This window comes from Fukomys damarensis, unplaced genomic scaffold (genome assembly GCF_012274545.1).
Source record: "Fukomys damarensis isolate Sample0158 unplaced genomic scaffold, DMR_v1.0_HiC HiC_scaffold_37, whole genome shotgun sequence".
Taxonomy (NCBI): domain Eukaryota; kingdom Metazoa; phylum Chordata; class Mammalia; order Rodentia; family Bathyergidae; genus Fukomys; species Fukomys damarensis.
In genome coordinates this window covers 40,843,818-40,857,320 of record NW_022900949.1, presented here as the reverse complement: position 1 = coordinate 40,857,320, position 13,503 = coordinate 40,843,818, and the positions used below count along the sequence as shown (strand labels likewise).

Below are 13,503 nucleotides of genomic sequence, written 5' to 3'. Positions count from 1 at the left end.
TTTTTTGAGACAAGGTCTCACTAGGTAGTTGAGACTGACCTGGAACTCACTATGGAGCCCAGGCTGGTCTCGAACTCACAGTGATCTTTCTGCCTCAGCCTCATAAGTGCTGGGATTACAGGCATGCACCACCACACCCGGCACCTGTCTCAAATTTTAAAAGGACTGGGCATGCAGCTCAGAGTGAAGCATCACAAATAAATGAATACATTAAATTATAGTTTTCCTTATATCTTTTTTTAACCTAATCTTTGTTTTTTCCTATCCTCTCTTAAGGTGATAAGTCATGATAAAATGTTGAAAAGATTTTATGGTTTGCAAAATGATATCAAGTCATTTTTGGAATCAAAGGGAAAATGTGTGCCAGAATTTAAATATAAAAAATGGCTCACAGGAAAAAAAGCTCGCAGATTTAGCAGTTTTGGAGGATTTGACTGCTCATTAAATGAGTTAAACATCCATCTTCAAGGTAAAAATCACCTTGTCATGGGAATGCCCAGTGCTCATACAGTGAGGAACTGGCCCCTCACTCCCCCGGTCCAGGTTCTCTGGGTCCTCTATGAAAGAATTCAGTCACCACCCACAGACAGGCACACTGGAGTCTAAGCAGAGGGTGCTGTGAGGCGGATACAGACCCATACCTCCCAAGGCACTTCTGAGAAGCCATCTGCTTCAAGTGTGAGCTTGGGCACCTTTTACACGCACACAGGTTCCAGGAACCATGGTGATGATGATGCTGATCACCACTTATTGCTCTTAGGGTTACTTTGAAATATTGCTATCTCAAAGGTGTCCTCCTTGCTCCTCTCTGGTGGCCAGTGATCCCTCAGGGCTCTTGGTCATGTAAGAATCTAAAGTAGGTCTCAGCCCAAGGAGGTCTTCAAAGAATGTTTCCTTTTCTGTTGTCATCAGGCGTAGGCTCAGGCATCCAGGAAGCTGCAGGCCTTGTTGTGGAAACAGATGGCCAGGTGGCCAGGTAGGTGAAGGACTGTGCACAGCGTGTGATGCCTTTGTGCTCTGTTCTTGACTTTAGATCTGAGACCTAACAGATGATTATAAGTGCAATAGATGAACTGGAGAAAGCATGGAAATAGAGCTTTTGCAAATGGGAAGGAGAAGAGTTGGAGGGAGCAGGGGGTGATGAGAGGGAAAGAGGGCGAAAAAAGAATTCAGATGTGTTAGGTATATGTACAACCTCCCCCATGATAAATATAATCATTATGTACAGAAAACATGTACTGATAAAAATAAGGAAAAAAACATAATTCACCAAAGTCTTTGTTTCTTTACTTAACTAGCAATTCCTGCTAGTTAAGTGGGGGAGTGGCTCTCGCCCACTCTTGTCTGACAGGCCCAGGAATGTTTAACAAACTTACCTATGCAGTTTCAAACCATAACAGTGTTTGAAATGAAACAAATTATGGCAAACTCAAGATATGGCAAATAATTTAATGCAGCCTGTGTGTTAGGTACTTGGTATTTGTCTTATTACTTTCCTCATGCTTAGACAAAATATTCAACATCCAAAGTTAAAGGACAGAGAGTTTATTTCAGCTTAGTTTGTAGAAGTTTCAGTCCATAGTTGACAGGGTAGGATGGCAGAAGGGCATCACAGAGGAGAAACAGTTCCTTTTTTTTTTAAACAGGGTCTCAGTATGCAGTCCAGGCTGACCTTGGACCTTTTGGTGGTCCTCCTGCCTCAGCCTTCCCAGTGCTGGGATTACAGGTGTATTCCATCACATCTGGTGAGAAACAGAAGCAGGCAGAAGGTAGCAAAGCAGTGAAGTAGCAGCAGCCAAGCCTGACTTTATATTTCACCCAGGCTACCCACCCTTTGGGTGGTGACACCCACATTCAGGGTGGAGCACCCTTAATCCCAGCATCACACACCCTAGATCCAGCTACCTCTGAAAAATCCCACTGGTGACCACACGAGGCTTGGCGGGGGACGACTGTAGACACCAGCTATATAAACAGTATTGAATCCAGCCTCTTTATTTTTTATTGTGAGATAGGGGCTCCAACTTGCAATTCTTCTGCCTCAGCCTTCCAGAATGTTGGAATTACATGTGTGCACCACTCCACCTGGCTAGTTTTATGCATTTGATATGTTGGTTAAACATAGTACTGCCAACATCAAAAAATATGCAGCCTTGTTCTCCATTTTGTTTTTTGTTTTGGAGACACAGTCTCACTGTCAAGCTCCCTGTAGTTCTCCTGTCTCAGCCTCCTGAGTGCTGGGATTGATTACAGGCATGTGCCACCACACCCAGCTAAAGTTTTAAAGATATTTTTAAAATTTTTGTTTTTTAGGCAGTGTTGGGGATTGAACCCAGGGCCTTGTACATCTCCCCCGCTTTAAAATGTAGCAAAGAATAAAGGTCACAGCACTTGAGAGGCTGAGGCAGGAGAATTGCTGTGAGTTTGAGGCCAGTCTGGGCTACATAGTAAGACCCTATCTCAGACACACACACACATTAACATAAAATAAAGTTTAATTACTTGTATGAATTAACTATTGATATGTTTTATGTGTAACTCATGATAATTCCTCCTCAATCACTGCAGATGAGTCAAAAGGTTGAAATTCAGGTGTTAGACCCACGCTTTCAGTCCCTTCAATGTGCCCAGTGTGTTCTGTCCTTAGGGCCTTCGGACTTGCTGTGCTCTCTGCCAGAAATGGCTCCCTTTGGCTCTTTCTCTACTCAGCCTGTGCCTCCTGAATTCCTCTTAGGTCACCTGCCCCATCTCAGGTTCACTCTTCACGCTGCCTCTGTACATCTGTTTGGTTCCCTTCAGATGTCTGTCCTTTTACTGTCTCTTATATCCATCTCTGCTCCCTCTCCACTGTTGCAGGGCAAAGCCAATGCAAGTCAAATCCTTGTTGCCTCCACTCTTGCCTTGTGCCCAGTGTCTAGGCCAGGTCTGTCCCTGGTGCACTCACTGGAGAGCTAGAAGAGTGAACTGCACGCCCACCTCCAGTCCCATAGACAGGAGCCTTGGAGGGGCAGGTGCTTGGAGAGAAGGGGCAGTGTGAGTCCATGAGGGTGTGAAGGCCTGGCGCCTGGTGGGCCTTCTTCACATTCAGTCACAGGTCCTGAAGCAGGCAGGAAACCAGAGCTGCACTGGGCATTGCTGTCCTTGGTGGGCTGCAGGTGTTCTTACTGCTGCTATTGTCTTCTGAAACACCACTGTACTATGGGCTTCTTCTTTTTTGGGGGGCGGGGGCTGTACCAGGGATTGAACTTGTGCTTGTGAGGCAGATAGTGGCACTACTGAACTAAATCCCTGGACCAGGGCTTCTTTTTAAATCTTTTTTTGGTACCGGGGATCGAACTCAGGACCTTGCACTTGTGAGGCAGGTGGCGGAACCACTGAGCCAAATCCCCAGTCCTAGGGCTTCTTTTTATTTAACCAGTCCACCGATATTTCTGGAGTTAGTGTTGAAGGAATGCAGGCAAGAAGAAATAGAGATAGGTAGAAAAGAGACGGGGAAAATTATAATTTTTTTTTTGGTACCGGGGATCGAACTCAAGTCCTCGTGCTTGCAGGCAGGCACCAGAACCACTGAGCTAAATCCCCGGCCCAAAAATTATAATTTTTAAATTGCACATTTAAGCCTGGTATAGTGGAACACGCCTGTAATCCCAGCACTCTGGGAGGCTGAGCAGGAAGATCACACGTTCAAACCCAGCCTAAGCAATTTACCAATTTAGTGAGACCTTGTTTCAAAATAAAAAAATAAAAAAGGGGAGGGCAGCTGGGGATGTAGCTTAGTGAAAAAGCCCTGGTTCAGTCCTCAGCATAACAAAATTTTAATTATCATTATTTTTAAAAGTTATTTTAAGAAAAAGCACAACTGCAGGTCAGAGTTTGACTTTTCCCTCCCAGGAAACCTCCTCCTAAACAAACCCCTAGGGGCCCTGAAGACCGCAGGAGCCTCCACATGCTAGCTAAGCACTCCTCCCAGACCTTCCTCCTCAGAAAGCTGCATACATAAGCAGCAGCATCTGTGTAACTGCAGACAGAGGTGCAGAGTGTATATTCTGACCTAGCAGAACAGCAAACAGCAGCCTGACAGACAGCAGAAATACACATCCCAGATTACCAGTCCTGAGTCACCCACCCCCAAATCAAGGCCACAGTGGGCCTCTTTCTCTGGGGTCTGCCACTCTATTCTCCCTGAGTATGTACTGTTTTTATCCTGCCAAATAAACTCTTCTCACACCCCTTATGACACATCCTGAAAATTTTTGTTCTATGATAGGAATTGGCGAACCTACTACCTACCCCTGGGTGGAATGAGCTGAAGTCTCCACCTTCTCTTTGGGGGAACTTCTGGGAATCCAGCTGGTGACAGAAGCATTCAGGATAGCCAAGTGTGGTGGCACACGCCTGTAGTCCCAGCACTCAGGAGCATTGCCAGGTCTTCAAGGCCAGCCTCAATCACATAGGGAAACCTTGTTCAAAAAACAAAAACAAACAAAAAGGTGTGTGAGAAAATGGTAATTGCTATGGAAAAAAGTAGAGCAGGGTCCAAGGATAACATTGATCTCAAGTGCTGGAGGCAGAGCGGCCTGAGTTCCAGCCTGGACTGATGTGGGGCTCTGAGAATTCTGGGCTGAGGCTCTGTCTGTGCGTTCAGTCATGGGCAAGTGAAGCCCTGAGCCAGGGAGTGCTGGGGTGTGCTGTGTGAGGGACTTTGGAAATGGGGCTGAGACCACAGAGGAGCTGTAGTCAGGGAGGTAATGAGAACCACTGAGGGCTTTCTGGCTCTGCCTTGTCGTGAAAGGATCTGGCCTATTCATAGGCCACAAGGGCAGCAGCAGGGAACTGGGAAAGAGCTTTGACAATGCCCTGGAGAGTGATGGTTTGGACTTACACAGACTGTGGTTATAGCAAGAAGTGATCCTTTCTGGGTATGCAATGCTGACGAAGGCTGCAGAATTTCCTGGCCCATTGGATACAGGTGTGAAAGTAGTCAAGGGCTGCGCTGACAGTAATAAGAAAGACTGAACTACCATCACCCTACCTGGGTGAGGAGCCAGAGTGGGGGTGGCATGAGTTCAACTTGATTTGCCAATTCCTGAAAGTTAGTGCAGATGCCTACTTCACAGCTGGACACTTAAGTCTAGTGCTCAGGAAGGGTCTGGACTGGATAAATACCTTTGGGAGTTGTCTTAGTTACATTTCTTATTGCTGAGACAAAATAATCAACACCCAAAGTTAAAAAGGGAAAAGTTTATTTAGGTCACAGTTTGTAGAGACTTCAGTCCATGATTGGCTCCAAGGCAGGGTGCAACATGGCAGAGGGACAACAGTTCATGGCCTACTGAATGTAGCAAAGCAACAAGGGACAAGACAAGCCTCCTCCTGTCCCTTATATTGTATGCAGGCTACTCACCCTAGGGCAGGTGAAGCGCACACACCTTGAATCCTGTCAGGCTTGACCTGGTTGTGAAATGGTTAATGAATATGCTCTTTAATTGTAAGCTGCATTTGACAAGATACAAAAAAACCACAACAAAACAGGCAGCTAAAGCAGGTGCTGCCTCCTAACAAAAGCCATGCTATCTTGGAGCAGAGAGAACACAGAATACAGGATGGGATGTTCCCAAACTAGAGATAACAACTACAAAGTACAGCATCTTTTAAATGCCAAGTCATCTGAATACATCTGCCTTAATTGCTGCATGGATCCCAACCACCAATATTTGCTGTGACCCCTATACATGATAAACATGCCAGACCTCTCTTCCAATGCCCTATAAAGCTTCTTGTCTTCTGTTTGTTCTGTGCTGATGGCCTATTGCTTGTGGTCAGTCTGCCTCTGTCCAGGCACATAAAGTTTGTACCTCTTTGCTTTTACCTCTAGCCTGCTCAGGTGGTCTCATCCCTCTGCACCATGTGTTACAAATCCTAGCCAGAAAACTATGCCAAACCAATAAGTGAGCTGATTTAGTAGTCACAACCCTCGATCCCAGTGTAAGACCTGAATTACAAGCCCATGCTAAATGACAAAGGGCCTAGGAGACAGTGCTCTAACCCCCTCCCATTGCAGCCATAGCTCCGACCTTTGTTCAAACCCTGGCTTAAGAATGTAAGGCAGTCTTACACTGTTTAAAGTCCGGATGCTGATTAACGTGTAAGTTAGTGGTTCTAGCCTATGAGATACATAGACACCTCAAGTTAATTGTCAAACTGTTTGCTCATCCTAAATGTCTTGGTGGCCCTTGAACCATCCTATAGGTATCTGTTAATCATCAATGTGTGACGGCCAAATACATGACTGCTGACCACCAGCTCAAAGCAGCAGACCTTGTCCCCTGCCTGCAAGCTTAGAATGTTAATCCCCCTTTTCAACCCCCTATAAAAAGGACCTCAGCCCCTGAGCTGGTGCCTCTCTGAGCCAGCTACTTGGTTCTGAGAGTGCCGTCTGGCCAGACTAATTAAAGATTGTTTACCATCTAGCCTGGTGTGTTCCTTCCTGGGTGACCCTCATTCCTCCCTCGAGCTCCCAGAGCCTCGCTGGGTTTTAGGACCCAGCATCGTGGAGGCCTTTTCGGCTGTTCATGCTCGGTGGAGTGGAAGTGAGACTCTGAGTCTTACACCAACACCACACATGCTAACGGCAGGCGGCAGCGTCTCCCATGTCTTTTGGAGTGACAGGCAGTACAGACCTTAATGATCTGCATCAGCATTTCAAGTCATGAGCCTGGGTGAAATGACCAGGGAGTGAGTGTGGACAGAGAAAAGAGGCAATAATGAGAAAGTGGTAAATGAGGAACCCTGGAGGCCATAGAGCTCTGGAAGCCATACAAAGGAGGAGAAGAGAGATGTGGGGGAATCACAAATCTCTCATGGCCTTCTCCATAAGGATTGTGTTAACTGTTTTTTTTTGTTCACTGCTGTCTTTCCAGGAGAGTGCAGGTGTTTAGTAAGTATTTGCTGAGTTAGAGTGCACAACTGAATCCACATCTGTCAAACACCCAGGGCAGAGGCAGCGACACTGGGTTCCTTCACACAAAAAGCAGTGGCTGAGCAGGAGGCTCATGGCCCTGGCTTCCCCATGAGGATATTCACACAGGTAGGAGCCCTTCCGATCAACACTGGCCCGCACAAATGAGCTTTAGACGAATCCTGTTGTGTGGAGCCTGGTGACCCTGGTCAGGTACTAGGTCACCCACTGGTACCGAGGACCCTGCAGTCACCGTATCTCTTCATTGATCCACAGCACTCGATGTCCACCGTCTACACACTATTCCTCTGTCGTCTGCAGCCCCAGCCCCTCTTCCATGCATCGCAGATACTCTTCACATCTAGTCCAGTCCATCCCTCTGCTAAGGTGACCAACTTTTCAGCGCCCTGGAAATTGTCTTGGGGTTGGCCCTGAAGTTCCAGCACCCTGGGAAGCGCCTGTGTACTGGACAAGTGAGAATGACTGGTTTACCCATCTATGTTCCAGGCATCCTACAGTGGACCTTTCGATCCACAGTCCATCCGTCACTCCAACCAAACATCCGACCCCTGCATCCCACAACCTTGTTCTCTTCAAGGGCAAGGCTCCGCCCCTCATGACTCCGCCCAGTCACAGCCTATTCCGGAAGTCGCCACAGCGAATCGCGGTGCCCTAGCAACAGCGCGTTTCGGGGAGCCCAGTCAGCTTGCGCGGCGTCCAGTGAGAGCCAATAGTGAGGGACCTCGGGAGCGAGGCGCAGGGGGCGGGGCTCTCCTCGGACACCGCCATTTTGGTGGAAGAGAAACAATAGAATTGAACGCTGTGCGACCGGGCGGTGGCTGCAGGTAACGCCCGCTTGGCCTACCCTCGGCCCTCGTCTAGGGAAAGGGCTGTGGGCATCTGGGCAAGGTTCCTGGCCATGTGAGGTCTCCCCAGGTCGTCCTGGGAGAGGTTCTTTTGCTGTCATTGTAGCGGGGAGCTCTCCCAGGACTTTGTGGAGCCACCTTTCCTCTGGCCATGGAAGAGGAACGTTATATACGGGAAACTGAATGTCCCCGCTGCGAGGGAGGACAGCCTTCCAGCTCCGTGAGGGGGTCTTCTGCATCGGGGGTGGTGTCTTTGTTGGGTTTAAAGAGGTGTTTGCGCGTTTGGGTAGAAAAGACCTGCCTCGTCCTGGAGGGATGCGCCAGGTCCTGGTGTCGAGGATGGGGTCTCTCTGCCCGGGCGGGGTCAGCCTGGCTCCTCAGGTGCACTTACCTAGGCCCACAGGCCTCAGCCATTTTGGGCGCTGATTGTCAGCTCGTATTGGATGGCGGAGTAATTTAACGTTATTTTTAAAAACGTCTTAAAATGGGTCAGAAGATGCCTTAATTTTGCAGCTGTTTGCACTATGAGTGGAGCTTTCATTTCCTTCACATTTGAGTACAGACTGCTTTTGTCTTTTGCATTCTAGCTTTTTGCTTTTGCATTCTAATGATTTGTTACACTATAGGATTTTATTCTGTCACATGTTAATAAAGTTATACTAGCAGAAAAATGAGTGAAGATAATATGTAAAAACCTGTAACATTTTGTGCTCTTACATACTGGTTGAAATAGAGCTAATCTCTGCTTGAAATTAAACATTTTGTTAGTGACGTGCATAGAACAGTAATAAAATAAGATCATCTGAAAGAATGATTTTAAGGAAAAGTACTGAAAATTTTGAAAAGTAGCAGAAATTCACAGGTTACAGTTTTACAGTTTTTAAAATAAAAGTATGATTACGGTAATTTTGTTGTGTACTGCTTTTTAAAATGTTTGTTATATGTATTTGCATTTTTAGCAGGATAACATTTTAATTGAACTAGGATGCTTATTTACATTTATTGTTGCCATAGGGTTTGTATATTTGCATCCTGTAACTTGGTATTAAGAGAAATTTCAGGGTGGTGGTGTGATAAAATTAGTACTTTATCATATTTGACATTAACAGGCCAGTTCATTGCCTAATAACTTTTTCTTTGGAAAAATGTCATTTGAACTTTTTTTTTTAGTTGAACTATTAACTATCATTCAGATTGATTTACACCGTAGAATAGAACTCATAGGCATTGTTAGAATCAAGTGGATAAGAACTAGGACTGGAGTTGATGTAATTGTGGAAACCAGTTTAGCAGATGTAATAGACTTCTTTCGAGCTTTGAAACTGCCAGTCCTGCATCTGTGTGAAATGTAGATGTGCCAGGAAGGAGCAGCTGCTGACTGATGAACCTTCTGTAAGCTCCAGAGATGTCACTTGTATCTAGGCAACAGGGATGATCTTGAGCCTCCCTGAGGCCAGCTTGTTAAGGTGAAAATTTTCCATTGTTTGTCTCATAGAGAGGATGATTTGGGGAAGAATTTTCCCTTAAACTGAGGTTATTTTACATGAGATGATTGTCTTCAGAAACATCATATTTCAGGTATGTTTTTGTTTTTAAAATAATGTTTTTGTGTCTTTGATTTATTTAATGCTAGTAACAAATAGTAGTAATATTTTACAGTATATTCTGATGGCAAGGAAATGGCCTTTCCCCAAAAAATTGCATTTAGAGTTCACCTCAGAGTTTGAAGGAAGACAGTTTGCCAAAATAATGCCTAGTTGGGTTGGATCTGTCACTCTTCTCCAGCTTCAGAAGTTAACCAATTTCTGGCTAGTCTTTCCATGTATTATCTGCACTACCCTCCAACCCACCCCTGCAGCTGCTGTCTTGCCCTTAAAATATTTAAAAAAGCAACACCATGGGCTGGGGAAATGGTGTCACTGCCTTCCTTGAAAGCACAAGGTCCCGAGTTTGAGCCCTGATCCCCCCCGCCGCCAAAAAAAAAGAAAAAAGAAAAGAAAAAGAGCAACACCAGAATTTTTAAGGAAGCATATCCACAAATGTTTGTGTTACAGTGTGGTATTAGGTAGGGATCAGATCCAGGGCTTTGCACGAATAATGTACTCAGCTAAAACTCCGTCCCTGCAAAGTGTTATGTTCTAAAAATTTTTAAGAATTTTTGAGGCAAGTTATAGCTCAAGCTGGCCTTTAGCTCTAATGATTCACCTGCCTCAGCTTCCCAGGTGCTGGGATTACAGGCATGTGCCATCATCTCCATCCCAAAATGTTATTCTGTCAAATATTTAAGTGAACAATATATGCACTCCCAGGTCTATAGCAGCACAGTTTGTAATAGCTATATCTTGGAAACAGCCCAGATGCATATCAACTGACAAATGGATAAAGAAGGTGTCATTTTTTATACAGTGAAGTACTACTATTCTGCCATAAAGAAGGATGAGCTTGAGACATTTATAACTAAATGGATGCATCTTGATACTATACTTCTTATTTTTTGTACTAGGGACTGAACTCAGGATTTTGTGCTTGCAAGGCAGGTGCAGTGCCCCTGAGCTAAATCCCTGGCCCACTTTTTTGTTTTTTGTTTTTTGTTTTTTTTTTTTGAGACAAATCCCTGCCCTCTTTGTTTTTTTGAGACAGTTTCTCTCTCTAGTTCAGGCTGGCCTCAAACTCGCAGAGATCCTCCTGCCTCAGCCTCCCAGGTGCTAGGATTACAGGCGTGCACCACCATGCCCAGTTTGAGACCATACTCTTCAGTGAAATAAATCAGACACACGGGTTTAAATACAGCATTGATTCTCTTGTGTGAGAAACTGAAAAGTAGAGATAAGGACTAAAATGTATAATAGATTGGGAAATGGGAAGAAAATGTTTAAATAGTAAGGGAAACAGAGGAGGTGGGAAGGAGAAAGGAAGGGACAAAAAAATGAAAATAGAAGGAAAAAAGGGAAACAAAGCTTTTGTACAAAAGGAGGGGAAGGGGGCTTGAGGGAAGAGGGAGAATAGGAAAAAAAGGTGTCATGTACAGGTGCAAATTCCCTATGATGGGTGTTATTATATATGCCTAAAGACCAATGTTTTGCTTTAAAAAAATAAATATTTCAGTGGCTAACTCTAAAAGAAAAAAAGCTAGTTTTGAAGTCTACTGCACTATTATTAAGCCTTAAAAAGCATGATGATTCCTTCACTTTTATCCAGTTGTGGTGTTTACTGAATTTTTTTTTTTTTTTTGGTACTGGGAATTTAACTCGGGAACTTGAGCTTGTGAGGCAGGTGGCAGAACCACTGAGCTAAATCCCTGACCCTTACTGAATAGTTTTTAACAGATGATGTGTTCAAATCAGGATTCAGATAAGATCTGTGCATGGAATTTGATTAAAATAGTTCTTTTATGTCTTAAATTTATATATGCTTACTCTATTTTTCTTGTAATTTATCTGGTAAAGCAACAGTCTTGGGTGAGTTTCCCATATGTTGATCCCCGCCCCCCACAACCGGGGATGGAACTTGGGTCCTTGTGCTTGCAAGGCAGGAAGCAGCACCACTGCACTAAATCTCTGGCTCATCCCATATGATGACATTTGCTGATCACTCTGCTTTGAGACCTTTTGGCTATGGTGGCTGTTTTTTATGGTACTGGGATTAAACTCAACCCAGGGTCTTGGTACTGAGCTACATCTCCAGTTTTAAATTTATTTTGAGGTAGGTGTTGCTTAAGTTGTTAAAGTTGGTCAGACTGGGCTCAAACCTGAATCCTACCTCAGTCTCCCAGAGTGGTGGATTACAAGTGTGTGCCACCAGGCTTGGCTCGTGGCTAGGTTTGGAGGGTTCACTCATATTTATCTTTTTGGTAAAGAAGTTGAGAAGGAACTACCAAATCTTGTTAAAAAATGAGGTCCATGTCAGGCGTGTTGGCACAGTCCTGTAATCCTAGCTACTCAGAAGCCTGAGATAGGAGAATTGCAAATTAGGAGACCATCCTGGGTAACCAAGCTGGTTTTGAAAACAAAAGCCCCGAATTTTGAACTCTGATGGCTGTTAGGAACTGGAAGGTCCATGTAGTAGGAAACCCTCCCCTCTTTCCGTATCACGTAGTCCAAAGGGTCTAAGGTAGTGATGGCGAACCTTTTAGAGCCTTAAGTGATAACAAACAGCCCACTGTGACATGTGTATCAGAGGTTCACCACCACTGGTTTGAGGGCTGCTAAATTCTCCTTGTGGAATTGGGAGGAAATTTGGACTCTTGACTTCTAGGAGTTAGATGTCCTGTGCCTTGTGTTTTTTACAGGTCTTTCTCTCCTGCTGTATCCTTTGCTCCTAAGAAGTTCAGTTACAGAAGTCTTGACTCTTTGTAGGTAATTCCTAAATGTGTTTGCAGGTTAGAATCACTTCAGCTTCAAACCCAGTGCTCCCACATGTTGGAATATTTCTTCTTCTTCCTTTTTATTTTGGTACTGGAGATCAAACTTGGGACCTCACATTTGTGAGGCAGATGGCGGAACTACTGAGCTAAATCCTCAGCTCTGAATATTTCTTCTTGACTGCCTGACCACACTTTTATATTTGTGTCTGCAACTCAAGTTGGTATTTTTTCAGTTATTTCTGACTTTGTGAACAAAACGAATTTGTTCTAATTTATGAAGACTCAGTATCTGTCTCATCCTTCTAATTTGATCTCCTATGTCAGCATTCCCAAAGTAGTATCCACAGTTGCAACTCCCCAGATTACATACAGAGTTCTGGGCGGGGGTATGTTTCAGGAGAGAGGCCCATAGTGTCTCAGAGTCTCTAGGTTATCCCTCTGTCCCCCATTAGGCATAGTGTGACACTTAGCAAGCTTTTTAGGTCCTTCCCCTCTTCCTTAATTTCTTTGTGGCAGGGCTGGAGGCTCTTTGGGTACAGGGGAAAAGGCAGGGGGTGCCCTGTGCCCTGCCAAGTGCGTCATGGAGTTTACTTTAAAGTGGTGGACACATGGCCAGAAACAGCAGCCCTTTTACCTTGGAGGCCCCGGAACCTGAGGATTGTCACCTCCCAACCCCCAAGAGACCCATGAGAAGGAACCCCAGGCTAGGAAATGATGGGCAGGTGTTAATTTGGTCTTAGTTGTTTTGGCCTCCTGCGGGTTGCACCTGTGGCAAAGATATTCCTGCTATCATCTCCCTCTGCTTTTAGACAGGGTCTCACTATGTAGTTGAGACTGACCTGGAACTCACTGTGTAGCCCAGGCTGGTCTTGAATTTACAGCGATCCTCCTGCCTCAGCTTCCCAAGTGCTGGGATTACAGGTGTGCACCACCACACCTGGCCCCTCTGCTTTTGGTTTTTATATCTTCAGATAACCATTTTTATTTTAAATGCAAGGTCTTGCTATGTAGTTCAGGCTGACCTTGAAACTCACAAATGTAGTCTAGGCTGAACTCAAACTCACTAGGATCCTCCTGCCTTAGCCTTTTGAGTGCTGAGCTTACAGGTAAGCACCACCATGCCTGGCAAGATAACCAGATGTTAAATTTATAAGATTGCCAAGTTGCCTGAAATATGTCTGTGATATATGTAGTAGACTGACCTGGAACTCACTGTGTAGCCCAGGCTGGTCTTGAATTTACAGCGATCCTCCTGCCTCAGCTTCCCAAGTGCTGGGATTACAGGTGTGCACCACCACACCTGGCCCCTCTGCTTT

At 45.1% G+C, this 13,503-nt stretch overlaps 1 protein-coding gene and 1 pseudogene across 4 annotated transcripts in view; both read left to right on the top strand.

The window, feature by feature from the left end:
• Positions 1-7,634, top strand: part of LOC104856304 — an 11,330-nt pseudogene extending 3,696 nt beyond the window's left edge.
• A 72-nt stretch (positions 7,635-7,706) lies between these two features.
• Positions 7,707-13,503, top strand: part of Ip6k2 (inositol hexakisphosphate kinase 2) — a 37,277-nt gene continuing 31,480 nt past the window's right edge. For 2 of the 4 annotated variants that reach the window (XM_010615627.2, XM_010615626.2), the window contains exons 1-2: positions 7,707-7,803; positions 9,320-9,402. In XM_010615627.2, the coding sequence (XP_010613929.1) occupies positions 9,373-9,402 (30 nt within the window). In that variant the 5' untranslated portion in view covers positions 7,707-7,803; positions 9,320-9,372. The remainder of the gene's footprint in view (positions 7,804-9,319; positions 9,403-13,503) is intronic. The other 2 variants (XM_010615629.3, XM_010615628.1) reach the window with 2 other exon arrangements.